Raw genomic sequence first — 22605 nt, 5'->3', positions numbered from 1 at the left:
TAGCACTGAAAACATGTGTCTATTTGTACCCAACTGCATAACGTGAAAAGTTGTGCAAAAATGAGAAACTAAGTGGGGTTGAAGCTTGCCATTTGAATCCTGCAATCAGTGCCAGATATTTCTTACAAGGTTCTAACCTCCACCACTCCCTGAATTTTTTTTTCCCCTACACAAAATTCTAACAAATATCTTTCAAGAATCAGGAAGAAGGCTGTCCTAAAAATAAACTGCCGGTATGATGACCTCTTGCAGTCATAGCTTCTGTAGGCAGAATAATAATTTCCACAATTTAAAGGGACTCAAGCTTTGTCAATTCTGTTACTAAACTACAAAATGAACTGTGCCCCAAAATTGCAAACTGAAGCCAATTTCTGAAGTCAATCTAACATGGCAACAGCATTCTCCATCGAGAAACTCATAGTAAAAGTTGTTCTGGGTGAATGCGGCAGTGATTAGCTGACCAGCTACACAAACAATATTTATGTTAGTACAAAGACAGACATTGCCAGACCTGCTGGGTTTCTCCAGCTACTTCTGTACTTTCTCAGGTTTCTAACTTTTTTCTAAAATGGATTGGATGCAGTGAAGTGATGTGAAAGGATTTGAAAAGGTGTAAATTAGCATTTTTATTAGAGGATCATCAGCTACACCATTGCTTACAAGTAGTCTGGAGCCTCCAGTCATCCTTGATATCTAATTGAATTGCCTGCTTTGTCACATTGCTTGGGTCCAGAAGATTCAAGAGAGAACCTTGTCATTGTTTGCATTTTTTTTGTCTTGATTAGTGAGTTGCCCTGATTGAAGGGAAGCATGCCATATGCCATCCCAATGATTAATTTGCCTTGGAATTTGCTAAGTGAAATCTCAGGTTTTAATTATCAAAGAACAGGAGAAAGGTTAGGTAAAACTGGATAAGTTGTTTTCAACCCTGTTGTTAAGAACTGAAAAAGCATTTGTACCTCAAACTCAGGAGGTTCAATTTAAACAGTTAAGTCAAGTGACAATACAGAAAAATTTAGGGATCGGATGTGGCTTTTTAGTGCTTTTAAATTTTACTGAAACAAACTAACTTTACATTCTCCTTTTAAGTTAAAAAAACTAGAATTAATGTGAAGCGTTCCCAAATCAGACTGAGACAGACAGGCTTCTTCATGGCCACAGGCATGATTCGAAATGCCAGGTAGCCTCTCTGGTGCCAGGGTCAAGGGTGTCATGGAGTAGCTGACAGCATTCACACTCTTTCAGAACAGGGGTCATGGTCCACATTGGCATCAATGACACAGGTTGGGTAAAGAAGTCTTGCAATTAGATTTTAAGGTGGGGTGGGGAAAGAGATTAAAAACCTCAAAAACACTGCAGAAACAGTGACCATAGTTCCCTAACTTTTAAATTTACTATGGATAAGACTAGTCCTCTAAACTGGGGAAAGGCTAACAGGAACTTAGGAATGTAGATTGGGGGCAGCAGTCATCAGATAAAGCCACACCTGTGACGTGTATTTTTAAAAGCCAGTTGATTAGGTTTCAAGAACAAAAACAAATTTGTTGGAGAAGCTCAACAGGTCTGGCAGCATCTGTGGAGGAGAAAACAGTTAATGTTTCAGGGCCGGTGACCCTTCTTCAGAACTGATTTTGATTAGATTTGAAGACCAGCATGCTCCTGTGAAAACGCAGGACTACTTGGCAAGCACGGTGGCTCAGTGGTTAGCAATGCCGCCTCACAGCAGCAGGACCTAGGCTCAATTCCACTGTCAGGCAACTGAGTTTGCACAATCTCTCCACATCCAAGTTTCCTTCGGACACACTGCTTCCCTCCCAAGGGCAAGAGATGGGCAGGTTAAGTGGACTGGCCATGTTAAATTCCCCATAATGCCCAGGAATGTGTACATTTGGTGGATTAGCCATGGAAATGCAGGGTTGCATTGGATAGAGTAGGGATGAGAGTCTGGGTAGGATGCTGTTTGGACAGTCAGTGTGGACTTCTGCTGAATGGCCTGGATCCACACTGTAGGGATTCTGAAAAAAAAGACCATTCAGGAATGTTGGGTGACAACAGCTTAGGTCGAGGAGGAAAAAAAAACAGCATATGCAATGTTTAGGAAACTGAAGGCAAACAACCCTTGAACAGCATAAAAACACAGTAAGGTGGTCTAAGTGGTGTCATGAAATATCTTTGGCAAACTGGATTAGAAGAAAAATCCAAAGATGTTTTAGACATACAGTACATTTTTTAAAAGGAGCAAGAGATAGTTAGGGAAAAGAGCAAGTCCACTTGAAGACAAAGAGGGAATTTATGTGGGGAGCTAAATCAAGTGGGCGAGGTCCTTAATGAATACTTTGTATTGGTATTCAAAAAGGAGAAAGACATAGAAGATGTTGATTCTAGCGAGGGGTATGTTGATAATCAAGATTATGTCGACATTAAAAAAGCAGTGGTGTTGGCTGTTTTGAAAGCATTAAAGGTAGACAAGTCCCCAGAACCTGCTGAGGGAGGCACGGCAAGAAACTGTTGGAGCCTTGTATGGAATCGTTCTATCCTCTTTCATCACAAGAAATATCCCAAAGGGCCTGAGAACAGCCAACATTGTTCCTTTAAAGAACCTCATGGATAATCCAGGAAATTTGTGGCCAACATGCCTTGTGTCAGAGGAAGAGATATTATTGAAGAGGGTTTTCAGGATAGAATTTACTCATTTGGAAAAGTACAGACTTATTAGCAATGGGCAGCATCACTTTGTGCAGGGGAGGTCATGTCTCAAATTTGATTGAGTTTTGAGGAAGGAGTGAAGATGATGGTAGAGATGTGGGTGTTGTCTACGTGGACTTTGACAAGGTTTCACAGCAGGCTGGAACTGACAGAGTGCAGTCACAATCCTACATGATTTACCAACAGCAAACTGGTAAGATGGATATACAACTGGCTTGGTTATAGGAGACATAGTAGCAGTGGAAGTATGTTTTACTGACTCAATATTTGTGCCCACTGTTCTGAAGGGATTGGTTCATGGGTCCCCAAACCCCACCTCTTCCTCCGCTACATTGATGACTGTATCGGCACCGCCTCTTGCTCCCCAGAGGAGCTCAAACAGTTCAACCACTTCACCAATACTTTCCACCCCAACCTCAAGTTCACCTGGGCCATCTCCAACACATCCCTCACCTTCCTGGAACTCTCAGTCTCCAGCTCAGGTAACCAGCTAGAAACTGATGTCCATTTCAAGCCCACCAACTCCCACAGCTACCTAGAATACACCTCCTCCCACCCACCCTCCTGCAAAAATTCCATCCACTATTCCCAATTCCTCCGCCGCATCTGCTCCCAAGATGAGGCATTCCACTCCCGCACATCCCAGATGTCCAAGTTCTTCAAGGACCACAACTTTCCCCCTGCAGTGGTCGAGAACACCCTTGACCGCGTCTCCCGCAACACATCCCTCACACCCTGCCCCCGCCACAACTGCCCGAAGAGTATCCCCATCATGTTCTCTCACCACCCCACCAACCTCCGGATACAACGCATCATCCTCCGACACTTCTGCCATCTACAATCTGACCCCACCACCCAAGACAGTTTTCCATCCCCACCTTTGTCTGCCTTCTGGAGAGACCACTCTCTCCGTGACTCCCTTGATCGCTCCACACTGCCCTCCAACCCCACCACACCCGGCACCTTCCCCTGCAACCACAGCAAGTGCTACACTTGCCCCACACCACCTCCCTCACCCACATCCCAGGCCCCAAGATGACTTTCCATATTAAGGAGAGGTTCACCTGCACATCTGCCAATGTGGTATACGGCATCCATTGTAGCTTCCTATACATTGGGGAAACCAAGCAGAGGCTCGGGGACCGCTTTGCAGAACACCTCTGCTTGGTTCGCAATAAACAACTGCATCTCCCAGTCGCAAACCATTTTAACTCTCCCTCCCATTCTTTAGATGACATGTCCTTCCTGGGCCTCCAGCAGTGCCACAATGATGCCACCCGAAGGTTGCAGGAACAGCAACTCATATTCCACTTAAGAACCCTGCAGCCCAATGGTATCAATGTGGACTTCACCAGCTTCAAAATCTCCCCTTCGCCCACCGCATCCCAAAAATCAGCCCAGTTCGTCTCCTCCCCCACTGCATCAAACAACCAGCCCAGCCTGTCTCTGCCTCCCGAACTTGTTCTTCCTCTCACCCATCCCTTCCTCCCACCTCAAGCCGCACCTCCATTTCCTACCTATAACCTCATCCCACCTCCTTGACCTGTCCATCTCCTTGGACTGACCTATCCCCTCCCTACCTATCCTCCGTTCTCTCCATCTTCGGTCTGCACCCCCCCCCCCTCCACATTTATTCCACAACCCTCTCCCCATCCCCCTCTCTAATGAAGGGTCTAGGCCTGCAACATCAGCTTTTGTGCTCGTGAGATGCTGCTTGGCCTGCTGTGTTCATCCAGCCTCACACTATTATATTACTGGGATCCCTGCTGTGTTTTGGCTTGAGATCAGGACAGAGAAATGCCAGCTGATGCACTTAGGAAGGTTAATACAAGAGGAAAGTCTACAGTAAATGCAGAACCCTTTGAAGCATTAACTTAGTGTGATCTAGGCATAAAAGTCCACAGCTCCCTGACAGTAACACCACAAATGGATAAGTTGTCAAAGTGGCATACAGCATGCTTCCCTTCAATCAGGGCAAGTCATGCTGCAGCTGTACAGAATTTTAGTTGTGCCACATTTGAAATACAGCGTACAATTCTGGTTGCCACCCTAGACAGATGCAGAGGCTTTGGAAAGGGTACAGAAAAGTTTACTAGGCCTGGTTTTACCATGCCTGGAGACAGTGGACAACTTGGCTTCTTTTCACTTGGATAGAATGGGTAGTCAAGAAGTCTTACACCAGAGTAAGAATGTCAATTACTAGGAGGCATAGGTTTAAAAGAGGAAGAAAAAGTTTAAAAGGCGACAGGAAAGCAAGTATTTTCCTCCTTTTACAGAGGACGGTAATTGCCTGAAATGCACTGCCAGAGGTGATAAAAGCAGATGCAATAGCAATATTCAAAAGGCGTCTTGACAATTACATGCCTAGGCAAGGAACAGAGGGATACAGATCATATACAGGCTAAAGGTTTTTAGTTTAGAAAGACATGTGTGGGTGCTGGCTTGATGGACCGAAGTGCTAGCTCCAGCGCTGATGACGTTTGTTCACCCCAGACTTACTCCTAGTTCCACGTGGTATCACCAGAGGAAACAAGAGAATTGAGCAACTGAGCAGAAATCATGGAATCCTTACAGTATGGGAACAGGCTCTTCAGTCCATTAAGTCCCGCCGACCGCAAGAGCATCCCTGTAACCTAATTTACACATTCCTGAACACTATGGGCAATTTAGCATGCACTTCTTTGGACTGTGGGAGGAAACCCACGCAGACAAGGGGGAGAACGTGCAAACTACTCAGTCACCCTAGGGTGGAATCGAACCCAAGCTCCTGGTGCTATCAGGCAACAGTGGTAACCACCAAGGAGGTCTGTCCAACTCTGCAGCACTCCCTCTGTATGGCAAAGGATCAACAACCTGGATCGAGAGACCTGGCTTCAGTAGTGAGCTTTTGACCAAGGGCCTCCTGCCTCCGAGGCATGAGCAGTACCAACCCAGCCATGGCCGCCAGGACAGCACCTCCCTGAAGCTCACTGCCAACAGTGCAGCCTATCCAAGCCACTCCTCCTCCACACCCTCCCACCCAATCCACTTCAATCTGCCATTCTCAAAAACGATGGATGTGAATCCAGATGCAAGAGTGGACACCATCGTTCCAAGATTACAGCAGCTGACCTGCCTCAGCAGAGTTCTCCCCAACCCACCCTGATAGAAGTGATCTCAAACATCTCACATTAACCTTGTGATCTGTACCTGCTGAAAATGCACGGGGGGGGGGGGGGGGGGGCAGGGCAAAACGTACTAGGCTGTGACAGCTCATGCAGTTGAACAGCCAGTCGTCTGGGGTCAGGGTGACCACTAGTGAAATTTTCCTTCAAAAAAAAAGTGCCAGATTTGAAAACAGTGGGGGAGAAAAGAACAGAGAAGCAAGAGACAAAATTACCCACAACAGCAGTGGGTGAGGAAGACAGTAAACACAATCACAATAACAAAGCCAAGGAAGCTGCTAGCAGAAATGCTCAGGGTCATTTAAAAAACATGTTTCACAGCTGACAGAGCTTCTGAGAGATATCGCTCTTGTGTGGCTGAGTGTTAAACCAGGTCAAGGAGCAGCACAGAACCAAAACAAGACCAAGAGCTTCCTGCAGCTGATAGCCACGAGAGAAGCCCAGTGTGGGCAATTACCAAAAGGATAAGGGCAAAGAATGTTTGTGGCTGGAAAACTGGAAGAGGGCTTTGGGTTTCTAAAACATGGAACCAGGTCTAGGGCAGGTGAGACCTGTACAAGACAGATGAATTCTACTTTATCAGGACCAGGACTAATATCCTTGCAGTGAGGTTTGCTAATACTAACAGGGAGGGATTTAAACTAACTTGGCTGTGGTATGGGAAGCACAGGCAAAACTCAGCTGAAGAGAAATAAGGACTGACAAGTAGTACAAGAACAATTAAAAGACTAAATGAAGGAATGGCAAGCAAACAGAATAAAAATGCAGAATGATACTTAAAGGACGAATTAAACACTTATTTGCATGCATGCAGCATTCACAACAAAATTGAAGGGACAAAAGGAGATAAATAGGTATAATTTAATTGCCATTACATAAACACAGCTACACGGTGAGCTTGGGAACTGAATATCCAATGATCATCTTCATTGAGGGAAGACAGAGGTGAAGAATTACTCTTTAAAAAGGGACTTAAAAGAAACCGGTCCACCTACCGCTGATGCCACTCAGCCCTTACAGCTAGCAGCTATAGTCAACACCAGCTCTGCCAGGTCTTCACCATCCCCCCAGATCTCCCCCTCACAGAGGGAATGGTCAGTCCTCAGTAAAGAATACACCTTTACCCACCTCCACCCAAACATCAATGAATACCACTCATGCCTGGACGGTGAACAGTTTTTCCGCAACCTGTGCTTATTTCTTCAATCAAGATAATGCCCCCTTACTGACCTTTTCTCCCATCTTCAACATACCCCATCCTCCTGGACACCACCTCAAGGCCTCCTACCCTCCCTCGACAACTTCATCTCTAACTGCCGTCATGGCAATCGCATCAATCTCCCCACACCTGTCACCCACTCCAACCTCTCCCTACAAAACGTGCAGGCCTCTGCTCCAACCCTAACCTTACTATCAAATCCACAGATATGGGAGGCGCAGTTGTGGTACGCACACTAACCTTTAAACTGCTACAGCCAGGTGCCGACAGACACCCCCTCCTACCGTCACCTTAATCATGACCTCATCCCTGGTCATCAAAAAATCATCTTCCAGACCATCCATAACTTCACCTCAGGTGGCAGCCCACCCACAGCCTTCAGCCTCATTGTTCCCCGACCGTGCACTGCCCACATCTATCTCATTCCCAAAATCCCAGCTATGGCTGTCCCTTTGTAGGATACAAAGTTGATGCAGATCAAGTTGTTGATAAACCAACTATAGTCTGGCTGGCTTCAGGACATGGTTGCGCAGTTTCAAGACCGAAGAGATTACAAGAGAGTTCAGTGGGAAAGAGATCCCTTGAGGTTTGTCCAGAGGGAGGGGGGTAACTTCTTCAGGTTAGGCATCCCTGGAAGAGGCTTCGCAGTGAGGTTAAAATTGTATCAGAGATAATGGGAACTGCAGATGCTGAAGAATCCGAGATAACAAAGTGTGGAGCTGGATGAATACAGCAGGCCAAGCAGCATCTCAGGAGCACAAAAGCTGACGTTTCGAGCCTAGACCCTTCATCAGAAAAAGGGCCTGCTGCGTTCATCCAGCTCCACACAGTTTTAGATTTAATATCATGTAATGAGAAAGGGCTAACTAATAAATAGTACATTAGATTTTGTAAAATAATTGTGATACATTTCACATTAAACTTAAGTGATATTATTCCTTCTGAAGCATGTGAACAAAGGGAAACTAAGACGACATGTGGGAAAAGTTGGCTGCATGGTTGGCAAGTGATTAAAACACTAGCAACTGTTGTCATAGTACATGATAGATATGCATTCTAAGACACATCCTGTATGAAAGCGAATCAACTGTGGCTAATAAAAGCTAATGATTGCATTAGGTCAGACGAAATAGCTTATAAAGGATCTAAAAGTGTGGCAAGCTTGCTATTCAGGAGCAATTCAGAAACCGAAAGGAACACCAAGAACTGATAAAGAGGGAAAAAAGAAATACAAACTAAGGAGGAACATAAAGGGGGTCTATAAAGAGTTTATTCAAGGGATCGATGACCTGGGACAACCCTGAGCCATGACAAATGGAGAGAATAATTTATAACACCAAATAGGAAATGGGAGGAGAAGTTACATTACTTTTTTTCTGTCCTAAAAAAATAGAAACCTTCTAGAAATACCTAGCAACCAAAGAACATATGAAGCTAACAAGGAATCAGTATTAGTCAAGAGTCAGTACTTGCAAAAAGAAAAAGTTAACTGGATTGATAAATCAATTGGACCAGATAAGCTAAATCCAGGAATGTCAAAGGAAGCATCTCTAAAAAGTGACTCTCTTTCAAAACCAAGTTCTAGAAGTGATCCTGCAGTCTGGAAAATAGCAAATAGTCCCATCTTTTTAAATGCTGGGCTTAAGAGGGAGCTTTACACAGCTCTTAAGTCAGGAATAGTAGGGAAAGTGAGAGAATCTATAACAAAAGGACTTGATAGTTGGATATTTAGAAAATAATGTTAAAATTAGACAGTCAAGAGGCATTTATGAAAAGGGAAATGATCACAGCAGCCAAAACTATTGCAAGTTTCTTTTTTGAAGGACGCTACCTGTAACATGGATGAGAGAGAGCTAACACATTGCTAAAATTTGATTTTCAGAATGCTCTAGACAAGGTTCTACAAAAGGAGGTTAGTAAACAAAATTAAAATGCATAGGATTGGACAGTTGGGACAATGCATTGAGCATCAATTAAGAGAAAAATAAAACAGGTTATTTTCATGATGGCAGACTTATCAGTTTGGTACCATAAGAATTAACACGAGGGCAACAGATCATAAATGATTTAGACAGTGGGCAAGTGTAATTTTCCAAATTTGCTGACAACACAAAACTAGGTGGGGATGCAAGTTGCAAGATTTAAGGAAGCTCCAACTGAACTCAGACTAAAGATTGGGCAAAAGAGACAGATGGAATATAATATGAATGTGAAACTCTCCACTTTGTTGTTAGAAAAGCCAAAGGCAGAATGCCCTTTAAATGGCAAGAGAATGTGAGGTATTGGTGATCCAGAGAAACCTGGTGTGCTCAAAAATCTGGCATGCAGTTGCACTGATCAATTGAGTACAGGAGTAAAGGTGACTTGCTGAAATTGCATAAAGCCTTGGTGAGGCTGCAACTGCAGTAATCAATTTTGTCGTCCTTAAAAGAACATATTTACCATTGAGGGACTGGAACAGGAGATTCACCCAATTAATCCTAAATAGCAGGATTATGTCATGATAAGTTGAGGAAACAACATCTGTAGTCACTAGAGTTTAAGAAAAGTCATGTGATTTCAAATTCTTTTAAAAAGCATGCAAGGATGTACGTAGATTGAACATATCCACTGGCTGGTAAGTCTAAGTAAGGAACCATAATCTCAGTCAGGGGGAAGTCATTTAAAGTCAGATGAGGGAGAATTTATTTAAGAGGATGGTGAATCTTTAGGATGCTCAACCCCAGAGGGGTGTAGATGCTGAATTACAAGTCAGACTAAAGAACGAACTGAACAGGCTGGTTGACCTATTCCTGTTCCCGAAAAAGCATGTTGTACAGTAAACATTTTAACTTCATTAACATTGCTCAATGTTCCGTTCTCCTCTTCCCCCTCCAGCACTTACATGAGCTTGCAATGATTTTGTATTTGATGTTACAACAGTTTAGTATGCAGTCAGCAAACATGAGCTGGGAACTTCCATGCTTGAATCTCACTGAAATGAGAAACACAGTTGCTGGCAAGGAGCAATGTTTTCTGACAGCAATTCCAACATTCCAACACTACTGGGTACACACTCCCAATTTGAGAAGACCAAAATATAAACCTGCATCGACTCCAGGTCCCAAGACCTCTGCGCCACTGCTCTCAAACACATGGGCCTTTAACCCAGCAAGATCATGTGATCCTCTTCCCTTCCCATTCCCAGGCTGCACGAGAGCTGTCACTCAGGTCCTCTCCAACATCAAGTGTTCACATTTGAACTGTGACAATCTCAGGAACAACAACAAATCAGTATAATTCAAATTTACTTCATATGGTTAAGAAGTTTACACTATTTGTTTCAGGGGTTCAATTTATAGATTGTGCTGCATACAGAAAGTCCATTCAATACAGCTCAATTGCTAATACAAGATTAAGCAGGAGCACTTTTCCAGTCAAGGGTCAACAGAATTGCAGCAACCTAAAGCCAAGTGACCAAGAGTGGTTTAAAACTATCTATTTCACTTCCAATCTCCATCCTGGTCTTCACACCCCGCTTCCTGTAAAGATTCCATTTTTGTCTCCACCACATCTGTTCCCATGATGCCAGCCTCAATAAGGGGAGCCTCTGAAATTTTCCCTTTCTTCCTCAACTGAGGATTCTCCATCATGGTTTTCACTATTCATTCATTCACAGGATGAGGGTGTTGCTGGCTGGGCCAGCATTTATTGCCCATCCTTAAGTGCCCTCAGGGCAATTAAGAGTCAACAACATGGTTTTGGTCTGGAGTCACATGGAAGCCAGACCAGGTAAAGATGGCAGCTTCCTGCCCTAAAGGACATTAGTGAAACAGATGGGTTTTTATCTGAAAATCAACAATGGAGTCACAGTCATCATTAGATTCTTAATTCCAGAAATTTATCTGATGCAAATTTTACCATTTGCTATGGTGGGATGTGAGCCTGGTTCCTCTGAACATGACCTGGGTCTCTGGATCAACAGTCCAGTCCAGAGGCAATACTACTAGGCCACGTGGTACCACATATCACAATGAGGTGATCAGCTCCTCAGCCATGTCCAACACCACCTGCATTTCTGCCCTCATCTCCTCTCTTCTCTCCCACAAGATCAACAGGGTACCCTGGTCTTCACTTACCACTCCACAGCCTCCAGATCCAAAGGATTATTAGCCATCATTTCTGCCAGCACTAGACATATTCCTCCCCTCCCTCTCATCAGCCTTCAGCAGGGACCATTTCCTTCAGGATGCCCTTGTCCACTTCTCCACTCCTAGTACTCCCCACATTACCAACATGGCAAAACATATACTCTCAGTGTTACACTTGCCTGTTTACTTCCTACCTCATTACCCAAGGTGCCAAAATCACCTTCCTGGTGAAGCAACAAACCTGCACTTCACTCCTCGCAACATGGTTTCCTCTACACTGAAAGAGGAAATGCAGACTGGATGACCACTTTGCAGAACACCTACATTCTATCTGCAAAAGCGACCAAGCTTCCAGTTGCCTGTTACTTCAAACACGGTGCTCCTTTGCCAACATCTGCATCGCTCCAGTGAGGCTCAGTACCAGCTGGAACAACAGCATCTCATTTTCCACTTGGGAACTCTGCAGCCTTTGGGACTCGATATTAACTTCAATCATTTTAAGGCCTGAGCACCTTCCCATACACACCAGGCCTCATCACCACATAGGTTGTGCTATCGCAAATGAGCCATTGTCAGCTACTAATAATCCCCATTAGGTGTTATTGATTCCCCAGGCTAAACTTTACCTATTCCTTTGCTTGTCCAACTGTTGTTCTCTCTCTCTCTCTCTCTCTCTCGGGGTTACTGGACAGAAATGTTAACTCTTTCTCTGCATAGACACTGCCAGGCCTGCTGATCGTTCCCAGAAATTTGTTTTTGTTTCTGAATTCCAGCATCTGTAGTTCTTGAGATAATGGATTCTCCAGCATCTGCAGTTCCCAAGATAACAAAGTGTGTAACTGGATGAACACAGCAGGCCAAGCAGCATCTCAGGAGCGTCTAGGCCCGAAACGTCAGCTTTTGTGCTCCTGAGATGCTGCTTGGCCTGCTGTGTTCATCCAGCTAAACACTTATCTGTAGCTCTTCATTTTGTTTTGTTTAGTGTCCACAAGGGGCGGCGGCGGCGGGGGGGGGGGAGGTGGGGTGGTCAGTGTGGATGTCACAAACTATATCAAGTCTTCAACCTTATTTTGTACTCCAAGATTCCAAGAGCTTTTTACTTATTCCCAAGATAGAATCACTATACATTTTACCAGTCTGGAGAGCTGCTCTCTATTAAACAACTGGTTTAACTGGCAGGTCATCATACCTCTGGCAAGGGAGCGGTTGAGAAACAGAGACAACAAGGTGTAGAGAGAGATAATGGAACTGCAGATGCTGGACAATCCAAGAAAACAAAGTGTAGAGCTGGATGAACACAGCAGGCCAAGTAGCAGCCTAGGATCACGAAAGCTGACCCTTTTCTGAAGAGGGGTCTAGGCTCGAAACGTCAGCCTTCCTGCTCGACCTACTGTGTTCATCCAGCTCTACACATCTCAGATTGTTCAGCGTCTGCAATTCCTGCCATCTCATGGTTGAGAAACAGTCCTTCTTGGTAATTTCTGTTGGCATTACTCTACACATTATTCCAGCCTTCTCATTATAGTTTAGTAACCCAGTGACCTGACGTTCATAACCCTGAACAGCAAATCCGATATGTTGCAAGTAAACACTTGTAATCTCCTTACTAGAGACCCACAAATCATACACAGTCAATCTACTGTTTCCAACTGAAACTGTAAGCTTAACATTTAAAAAGGCTTTTCTAACTCATTGCTGTCGCCGTGAAACAAAATGGATTTCTGCCAGGACACCTGGCAAACATGAAACCTTGCCTTGCTCATGTTTTCCATTTCCCTAGCAAGGAGGAAACAAGTATTCTCAACACCCAGAGATTAGGGAAGGACTTCCTTAATACTCAGTCTTTCCAGCATCACTTATGCATCTTCCAGCCTGGTGATATCACAATTCAAGACTATCGTATCAGCACAGCCCCACCCAGAAATGTTTAGATCTCTTCAAGGGTCCCAACCCGAAACGTCAAAACTTTCCTGCTCCTCTGCTGCTTGGCCTGCTGTGTTCATCCAGCTTCACACCGTGCTCAGATTCTCCTGCATCGGTAGCTCCTACTATCTCTAAGGAATATAGTATGCTTGTCTTTATTGGTCAGGGGACAGAGTACAAAAATTGGCAAGTCATGGTGCAGCTGCATTTAAAACAACTTTATTTAGCCTACATTTGGAGTAAAATGGGCAATTCTGGTTACCACACTCTAGAAAGGATGTGGAGGCTTTGGAAAGAAATTACCAGGATGTTGCCTGGTTTGGAGTGTATTAGCTAAAAAGGAGAGGTTGGTCAAATTTAGACTGTTTTCACTAGAGCAGTGGCTGAAGGGTGACCTGACGGAGTACGTTAAATCAGAGGTCAGTCTCCCTCTCTCCCCTTTCTCCCACCCCATCCCAAAATGTCAAATACTGGGCTGCACAGATTCAAGGCGACAAGGGAAACTTAAGGGAGATGTGCAAGGCAAGCTTTTCTCCCCCCGCCCCAAACAAAATTACAGTAGATGTCTGAAACATGCCACCAGGAGAGATTGTAAAAGTAGATAAAATAGCATTGCGACAGACATGTGAACTGGGTGAATGTAGGATTACAGATCTTGTGCAAGCAAATGGGATTAGTTTCGAATGAAAGCAGCCAGTGCAGACATGGTGAGCTGAAGGCTGTTCTTGTTGTTACATATTAGAAAATTCAAGCACTTCAAATACCTCTAAATTTTCCATTCACTAACATTTCATAATTTCCATACCCAGGCAACTGTCAACCTTAGAGCTTTTTAGTCTTATTAGAATTACTTCCTTCAATTTTTGAGTAATAAGATCCACTGACATTAGAACTTCTGCATCACATGTAACTTTTGGCAACAGTTTTCATTCAAACTCAATTATTCTCATTCTTAAGTATGCAAATCTGCACTTTATGTACTTCAGATGGACTGATTCTGCGATCAGTGCTTCAGACTTGATCTTGGCTTTCTGCCCAATCTTCCCTTTCCTCCAGGCATCCCCTTGGCCACACTGTTGCATCCTTGATTATGTTTGTTTTGGGATATAAACATGAATAATAATGAATCTGAAACAGATCTGTACACATCTATTTGTGCACTGACCCCAGATCCTTTGGTATACCATCAGACCTTTTCCCAAACTCCACCCATCCTAACATCCTGCCAACTGCTAGCACATCTGGGCAAAGAAACGTCCTGATTAGCAGCTACCATCCCATTCCACTCTCACCTGGTATTGGTAATCATCCATGTTAAGAATCACTTAGAGCAAGCATGGAAAGCGACAAGGGCACAGAATGAACTCTGGGTGGAGAACTTCAAAATCCAAGACTGGTTCAGCAGTACCATTAACGTCACAGTCCTGAAGGACACATGTCAGACTGGATGGTAATGGAACTGAAGGACAGAACAGACACTAACTTAAAGTTAAGTCACTCATCCATGGTTGAACATCTTCACATGGAGAACACTTTTGAACACTATATCACAGTGCCAAATGGGATAGACTTCCAGCAGAATGGGCACCCTGGAGGAGCGTGGGCTATTAGCAATAGTAGAATTGTATTCATCATTATCTGTAGCTTCATGGGCTGGCATCTCACTCCACCATTACAAACTGAGAAATCAACACTGGAAGACAAGCCTGGAGCTGAACTAGTGATATTCAAAAATCAGGCATCAACCTGGTGAAGCTACAGCAGAAGATACATGTCAGCTAAGCAGCTGTGTAATTGCTGCCTGTGCCAATGTGATCCCACAATCTCTGGATCAATTTAAGCTTTGTGGTCCTGTCATACTCACATTCTGACAGTGTAATGGGAGTTGGGGACTCTACAAATATCCCAATTCTTAATTACAAGGGAAGCCAAACCCTTGTCAGTGCAAAAGATCAGGCAGAAACACTTCCATGTATATTTTAAAACCAGAAGTGCTGAGTGAATGATACTTCTCAATTTCCACCAGAGATCCCCATAACAGGTGCCATTCCTTAGCAAATTCAATCTCTACATCATATATTTAAAAAATGGCTGAAGGTAAGGGATGATACAAAATTTATGGGCCTTGACAACATTCTAGCAATTATACTGAAGAGACATGCTTGAAAGCTTGCCCCACCCTCAATGCTGTTCTAGTACAGCTAGACTAGTATCTACTTGACAATGTAGAAAAATGCTGAGGCATGTCCTGGTCACAAAAAAAGGCCCAGTCTACTTTTGAGATCAATTTGATGGAAGGGGTAATTGACTATGCAATCAAGTAGCATTTGCTTAGCAACTGTTTGCACACTAGCACCATTTCTGTTCCACAAGGGCAACAACTCCTGAATTCAGTTATCACTTTGGTCCAAAAAGATTGGCCAGAAGTGTTGAACATGATTGCCTTTGGCATCAAGGCAGTACTCTCCCAAGTATGATATCAAGGAGTAGGTGGGAACCAGGGGTAAAACAGTCTACTGGCTGGAGTCACACCAGGCACAAAAAAAAATCAGAAGTGGAGATGCTTGTACAATGTTCAGTGCAAGGGTTCTTCAAATACTGAAGTAGTCTGTGTCCGCACCTAGCAATACCTGAGCACCATTCAAATGGAAAATTACATTCAAGTGACACTCACCCAACATGTGGCAGGCAATGATCAACTCAAACAGGGAAATTTAATTATCAAACATTTGGCCATTCAATATTACCACCTTTGCTCAAGTGTCTTGATCAATGGGGGCTTACCATGCACCAAAAGCTGAACTGGGCTAGCCATAAATATGCTGACTATATGAACAGTTCAGAGGCAGAGAGTTCTATGCCAAATAATTCATCCCCCTTTTCCACATGGGAAAGTTGCTTTGGAATAGCCCCCACATCCTTGGATGGGCACAGCTCCAAGACACTCAGCTTGGCACAACAGGGCAAAGCTTGACTGGCACCCAACAACCACCTGCAACATTTCTGCCACCACTACTGGTGCAGTAATAGTGCACACTATCCAAAAGATGACAGAGGAACCTGACTCAGAACTATATCATTGAACATTGAGAAACTGGGTCAAAATCCTCATCCTACCGTCCTAATAACACAGTGGGTCTACCAATCAGCCATGAACTGCAATGGTTAAGGCATCTCCCCAGACTTGAAGTGTTAACTGCTTTTCTCTCCAGTTTCTGCCAGACTTGTGGAGTTTGCCCAGCTTTTTCTGTTTCCATTCCTCGATACTGTCCAAATCTTGCTGCATTTGGATATGGACGGCAGCATTACCTAATTGTCATGAATGGGGAACATTTTCCAATCAAACAGCCGAACCTTTGATCATATGGACAAGGGAGAGCATCCATTGGTGAATTCAGTTTTTCTGTCCATGATTAACCGATGTGATGAGGTCAAGAGCTGGATGGCCCTGGTAGAACCAAAACCAGGCATTAAAAAATGGCTATTACTCAGCATATCCTGCATAATAGCACTGTTGATGGGTCAGGAATTGTGAGCTTTGTTAGAGATATCAGAAGAGTATCAAACATTGACTATATTAGTAAGAAGCAGCAATGCTTAGTAATGGATGCACAACATTCACCATCGGCAAGGTCACTAGTGCCTTTAATTAGCAATATCTGGTAGAAAGGGACAGAATCCCTGCCTTATTTAATGCATGGGGCAATTTCAAATGAGGAGTGAGCAGGACTTCTGAACATGTCTTTCCTAGCGTTTTGGTTGCTAAGTTTCAGGAGTTTTAAACTGTTGAAATACATCATAAAAAGCGACAGAAGGTCAAAAGTAATGTCACTAGACCCAAAACATTAACTCTGCTTTCTCTCCACAGATGCTGCCAGGCTGCTGAGTTTTTACAGCAAGTTTTATTTCTAGCATCCATTGGCCTTTTGGTTTATTGGTAAACTCAGATCATGCTTATAACCAGGAGAGCTGCTGGCCCACTCCTCATTCACTACCAGATCAGCCAACTTGCAACTAAAGAGACAAAATGCACAAAAGGCTATGTACAATGTATCAATCTATAATTCTCAGATCACATGGTATCCACTACTATGCATGAAATCTTGTATTAATTATTAGATATCACGTGGTATTGATCACACCACAGGCCATCAAAAATCAAATTTTAAATCTAAAGCACATGAAGTTTTAGTTTAGGTAGCAGAGGAGCAGGCAAGTTGACATTTTGGGTCAGGAACTTTCATCAGTCCTGAAGAAGGGTCCCAACCCAAAACGTCCCCTTTCCTGCTCCTGATGCTGCCTGACATGCTGTGTTCCTCCAGCTCCACTCTGTATTGACTGTGACTTCCAGCATCTGCAGTTCTTGCCAAAGTTTTAGTTCACACTAATAAGCATTAAAGCAGAAAATGCCTGAACAAAACTGGTCTTAAAATGTTAATTCTTTGGGCTCTCTTTACAGATGCTTCTAGACCCACTGAATATTTCTGGAATTTATTTTTATTTCTTGTATTTTACAGGTAGTTTGTTACCTGTATTTGCAGTATCATTTGTATGTTTACAGTAAACTGGCTCCAACCTCAAACTAATACAATAATAGGGCTATGAGTGAGAAAGAAATGGGGAGCTATTCCCAACCATTTAGACCTCACAACCATGGACAAACATGGTTTTAAACTTTTCTTTTTACAAGAAACAGTTCTGCTTGACCCCTTCAGTTAACTTCCCAGAAAAATATTTCCTCAATGCTGAATGGCCATGCTCAGGGTGTGAAAGTGAAGAAGAAATGAAGCTCTGTGCTCCTAAGCATATAATCTACATTTAGGCCAAAATTGTATTTTTAAGGTGGTTCCAAACGCTCCACCCTCAGGTAAATAGACAACTCACACCAGCACGCCTACAATTGCTGCAAACTGAGTGCACCATGCCCTTGTGTGAACAATGGCCACCTTACGTTGCTGATAAACATAGTAAACAGAATCCGCTGCCAGACAAGAACCCATGTTTCAACCTGCAAATTAACAACTTCACAAAACAACGTTGATTGAAAATCAAGCACAGATTTCATTAAATCCCAAAAATTGTCAGCCTGATGCAAAACAAAAAAGTGCAAAGAAATATCATTGAGAACCTCAGGATTAACTTAGGCTTGTAAGTGTATTGCTAAAATGCACACAAGTTGGGTAATCAGGAATTACTCAACAGTTGGTTTGGCAAAATAGAATTCACACATGCATTTTACACTATACTGTGCATTTAAAGCTGACCTGTTCACAATTTTGGGGTAAAATTTAATTCTACATGCCCATCAGCAACAAGATGCTACAGTTTTCTTCAGGGCAAGGTCATCTCTGAACGCCTTGCTGGCAAGATCAATTGATACTAAAATCCTACACAATTGATTTGGTTCACTCCTCACTGCCAGTAAGCAACTGAATTGTGATCAGAGATAATGGGAACTGCAGGTGCTGGAGAATCCAAGATAAAGTGTGAAGCTGGATGAACACAGCAGGCCAAGCAGCATCTCAGGCATACTCCTGAGATGCTGCTTGGCCTGCTGTGTTCATCCAGCTTCACACTTATCTAGCAACTGAACAGTGCTTCTGTTGATAATTAATTCTGGGAAATGTTAACCGGACAATATTTATCTAATCTGCTAGTCAGCTGTAAATTGTCACTTACAAAAAAGTATTTTAAGGTATTATCAAAATCAGTTTCAGAAAAAAACCAAACAGGCTCAAGATTAAATATAGAGATGACACTAAACTTTGATCAATAAAGGGGCAGCTTTATCATGTTGCAATGCATGTGTAACAGTCAGACATAACTATCTCCAATTAAGCAGCTGCTGGGATTTTAAAAGCCTGTCTTCAATGACTGAAGGTGCAACAAACGAACACTCAATCCCTTAAAATACAAGGGTGGCAAAAAAGTTAAGGGCACTTTTCCTTTCCATTAGTTAACCCTTTTGATTTTTGTTTACAACCACAAAAACTTAAAACCTCATTAGCTGGAGTGATTATGCACCCATGCCCACTGATCTTTAGAAGCCTCTATTGCCTAGTCAATTCTGCTTACTCCCTTCCCACAGACACCCAAGTGCACATGTAACCACAGAAAAAGGGGTAGAAAGTCAGGACCTCCATGAGGCACCACAAGAGCCTACTGATGACCACCTTGACCTAGCCCTGCAGGAGGTCTTGAATGCCACCTAATTGTTTTTAATTAACCTTTTCAGACTTGTTATGATACACCTTCTGACGCAGCTGTAACTCAGCCTTGGGCCTTCTGATCCAGAGGTAAGGACACTACCACTGCACCACACAAAGGCCACCTAAATACCTTCCATGCACATTTCCTAAAGACTATGATTAAAAGGTGATTTCAGCATGCAACAAGACAATACTAATGTTACAGCCTGAGCAGGTAGGGGTTGGCCCTTCCTCTTCTCTACCCCAGTTATTTTTTAAGTAGCAGCTTCCACAATTTTTTTTTATATAAAGTGCCAGCCCATAAACTTATCAAATTCAGAATTTCAATCTTTGTATTTTATTTAAATGAAAGAACTGATTCAATTAATAGGTAAGTAGTGTACTGGTATTCATGAAGATTAACTTCAAATTGGGAACATTACCCCACCCTACCCCTGAAATAAAAGTGGCTCAACCCATCAAGGGGACAATAATTTGCGCTGCTTCATGATAAACTATTTGCCAAAGGTTGTAACCCCTGGATTAAAGAAAATCACCAAATATCTAAAGAATGGAGATACATCACAAAGGTCAACATTAGATTTTTGACCATCTCTTTCTTCAGTTTAAACTGATATGCCTGAAAACACAAAGAACAAGTTGCATCTAGATGGCATTAATATGAAGTGCCTTAGGACATTTTATTAGTGCAAACAGATGAGATTGATAATATGCCAAGACAATATTAGTAGTTAAGGCTAAAAGCTTGATTTATTAAAGTCATGCTTTAAAAAGACAACAGAAGAATAATATTAGAGCTTCCAAGCTATTTGAAGTTATGACTGCCAATGGTGAAGCAAAGAAAGTGGTGCATGAAGAAGAAATCAAAGTTGAAGGAACACACAACTCTTGCATTGTTTTTGGAACAAGGGAGTTAGAGATAAGTGAGCCTAAGAAATTGGGTCAGGAGTAGGCCACACAGCTCAAACCTGCTCCATCATTCAACATGTGAAAGGTTTGACTGGCTATGTCAAATCCACTTTTTGAAAGCCATGTCCCTCGAGATCCCAAAATCTAAATACAGTCACTGATGGAAGTATTCACAAATCGAGTAGAATATTCAGAAGATTTACTGCCTTCCAAGATTTTTAAAAAACCTTCATCTGAATCCTAACTCAGTAACCTTTTACACTGGAGCTGTGCTTTCATTCCAAATTCCTGTGTTTAAGCAAATAATCTCTAATAACCTGAAAAATACCTTTCAGGACCTGGTGCTTCAAAACATTAGCTGCAAGGAGCCAAAATAGGTCAGCAAACGTAGGGGCAACAGAATGCACAGTATTTGGAATAAAAACCAAGTGCTGGAGAAACTCGGCAGGTCTGGCACCATCTGAGGAGTGAGGAACAGATAATGATTTGAATCCAAATGATTATTAGCCCAAAGAAGAATCGTACTGGACTTGAAATCTTAGCTGTTTCTCCCTTCAGAGTTACTGCCAGAACTGCTGAGTTCCTCCAGGACTTATTTTTAGTTCCAATCTCAACTGGAAGATTATTTTGTATTTATTTGAGGGTGGGGGGGGGGGGGAAGACACTAAGACAAACTCAATCCTATAGTTAGTGAAAGTGAGAAACTGACTTGAGGAATTAGAATGGTCAGCCTGGTTATATCTGACAAAACAAGACATCAAGCAGGGGTGGGGAGAATACTGTAGGAAACAGAATGGAATTTGCTATACAGACCAACCACACTTCCAAATGGTCAGGAGTGGAAACAGCAGCTCATCTACACACAGACAACACAACAAAAGAAATGACAAGGTTGAACCGGGTAGCGTCAACACACATCTTCAAACAATGCAAAGGATCATAAAATGGTAATCACAACTTGGATGCCTGTTTAATAACCAAACTATAAGCAGTGAATACTTTATGGATATACAACAGGTCACACAATTTGTACTGTTCAAAACTGCTGTGCACAAACAAACCCAAATCAAAATAAAAGAGTTAGCTGTTGTTATAGTACTGATTTAATAACACCTGAAGTCAGGGGTTCCAAGGCTGAAGAGAATTTTGTAGCACTTTCCAGTTTTCAGCCAACCCAAAACTTTCCATCAATGAACAGGTGAAAGCCGTATGCTTCATAACAGCCATATTGGTGTTTCCCACGTCGTCGTCGTCCTCGAGATTTCAAGCAGGTAACAGAAGCGACTAGACAGATTGCCCCACCTCTCACAGAGCCATGGAGTTTAAAAAAAATTGCAGGAACTTGGCAACTCGAAAGTTACTGAAAATACCACATCTCACCACAGGCTTCCCCCCACCCACCAAAACACAAAACGACTTGATTTCAAAGCAACGTTTCTTTTTAAAATAAAAGTCTGTACGCCCAAAAGCTTGAGAAACAAGGGGTGTGTGTGTGTGTGTGTGTGTGTGTGTGTGGGGGGGGGGGGGGGGGGGAGAAACAGGCGTGTAAAGCGAATGTTTTCCCCCCAACACAGTCTGTAAAATTTGGTTCAGAGCAAGGCAGACAAAACTCCTGCGGTTGTGCCCGCAACGACGAAGCCCGAGAGCAGAAAGAAAATCGGTCAAAAAAAAAACTTACCCAGAAGAGGAAATTAAAGCCAAACAGGAGGTACTTGACGCACTTCATACCACCGTGCACCATCTTGACGCTTGAGAGAAGAGGAGCACGAAAACCAGAGTTTTCCTTTTGCAGGAGAATGAGGTGCGAGCTGGAAGCCTGGAAATAGTCACTAACTGAGATGTTTTTCCCTGAGCTCCGAGGAGTCAGCAGACTGAGGGGGAGGAGAGCGCAAGCGCAGAATGTGACCTCGCCCTTGGCTCGAATGCTCTCAGGTGTAGAAATGAAAACAGAGAGACAGAGAAACTGGAGTTTTCTCAATGTGAGAGAGCAAGAAAACCTGGTTTTATTTCACTGTACAGCCAGGCCGTGGAGAGACACCTCAGCCAGCCTGCCTGTCTCTCTGCTTTCCCCCAAACCCTGTATCTTTTCCGCCCCCCCCTCCTCACTGCTCCGATAAGAACCAGGGCGTGGTAAAAACTGACGTCTACAGCAGCCCCAGAAATTAGTTTCCATGGAGATGTTTTGATTCCGTTCTATAGATCTGAGGTGCATCACATACGAGACAGGGGCTTAGTGGAAAGAATTGCAAGGGAGTGTTTGGTGCTTGCGAGAGAGAGAGAGAGAGTGCGTGTATGATACATGCTTCCAATACTGTCTGCCCCTTAGTCACGGTGGAAATTTTTCT

The 22605-nt window shown here is 43.2% G+C and overlaps 1 protein-coding gene across 1 annotated transcript in view; it reads right to left on the bottom strand.

Annotated features, from left to right (window-relative positions):
- cd9a (CD9 molecule a) overlaps window positions 1–22265 on the bottom strand; it is a gene marked incomplete at its 5' end in the record, with an annotated part of 42571 nt that extends 20306 nt beyond the window's left edge. Inside the window, one exon of the mRNA XM_048554690.2 lies at window positions 21939–22265. Within this exon, the coding sequence (XP_048410647.1) occupies window positions 21939–22265 (327 nt within the window). The remainder of the gene's footprint in view (window positions 1–21938) is intronic.
- Between the last annotated feature and the right edge of the window lie 340 nt (window positions 22266–22605).

The sequence above is a fragment of the Stegostoma tigrinum genome, chromosome 25 (assembly GCF_030684315.1).
Source record: "Stegostoma tigrinum isolate sSteTig4 chromosome 25, sSteTig4.hap1, whole genome shotgun sequence".
Lineage (NCBI taxonomy): Eukaryota > Metazoa > Chordata > Chondrichthyes > Orectolobiformes > Stegostomatidae > Stegostoma > Stegostoma tigrinum.
The sequence above is the reverse complement of the archived record's forward strand: the minus strand, read 5'-3'. Positions and strand labels throughout refer to the sequence as shown.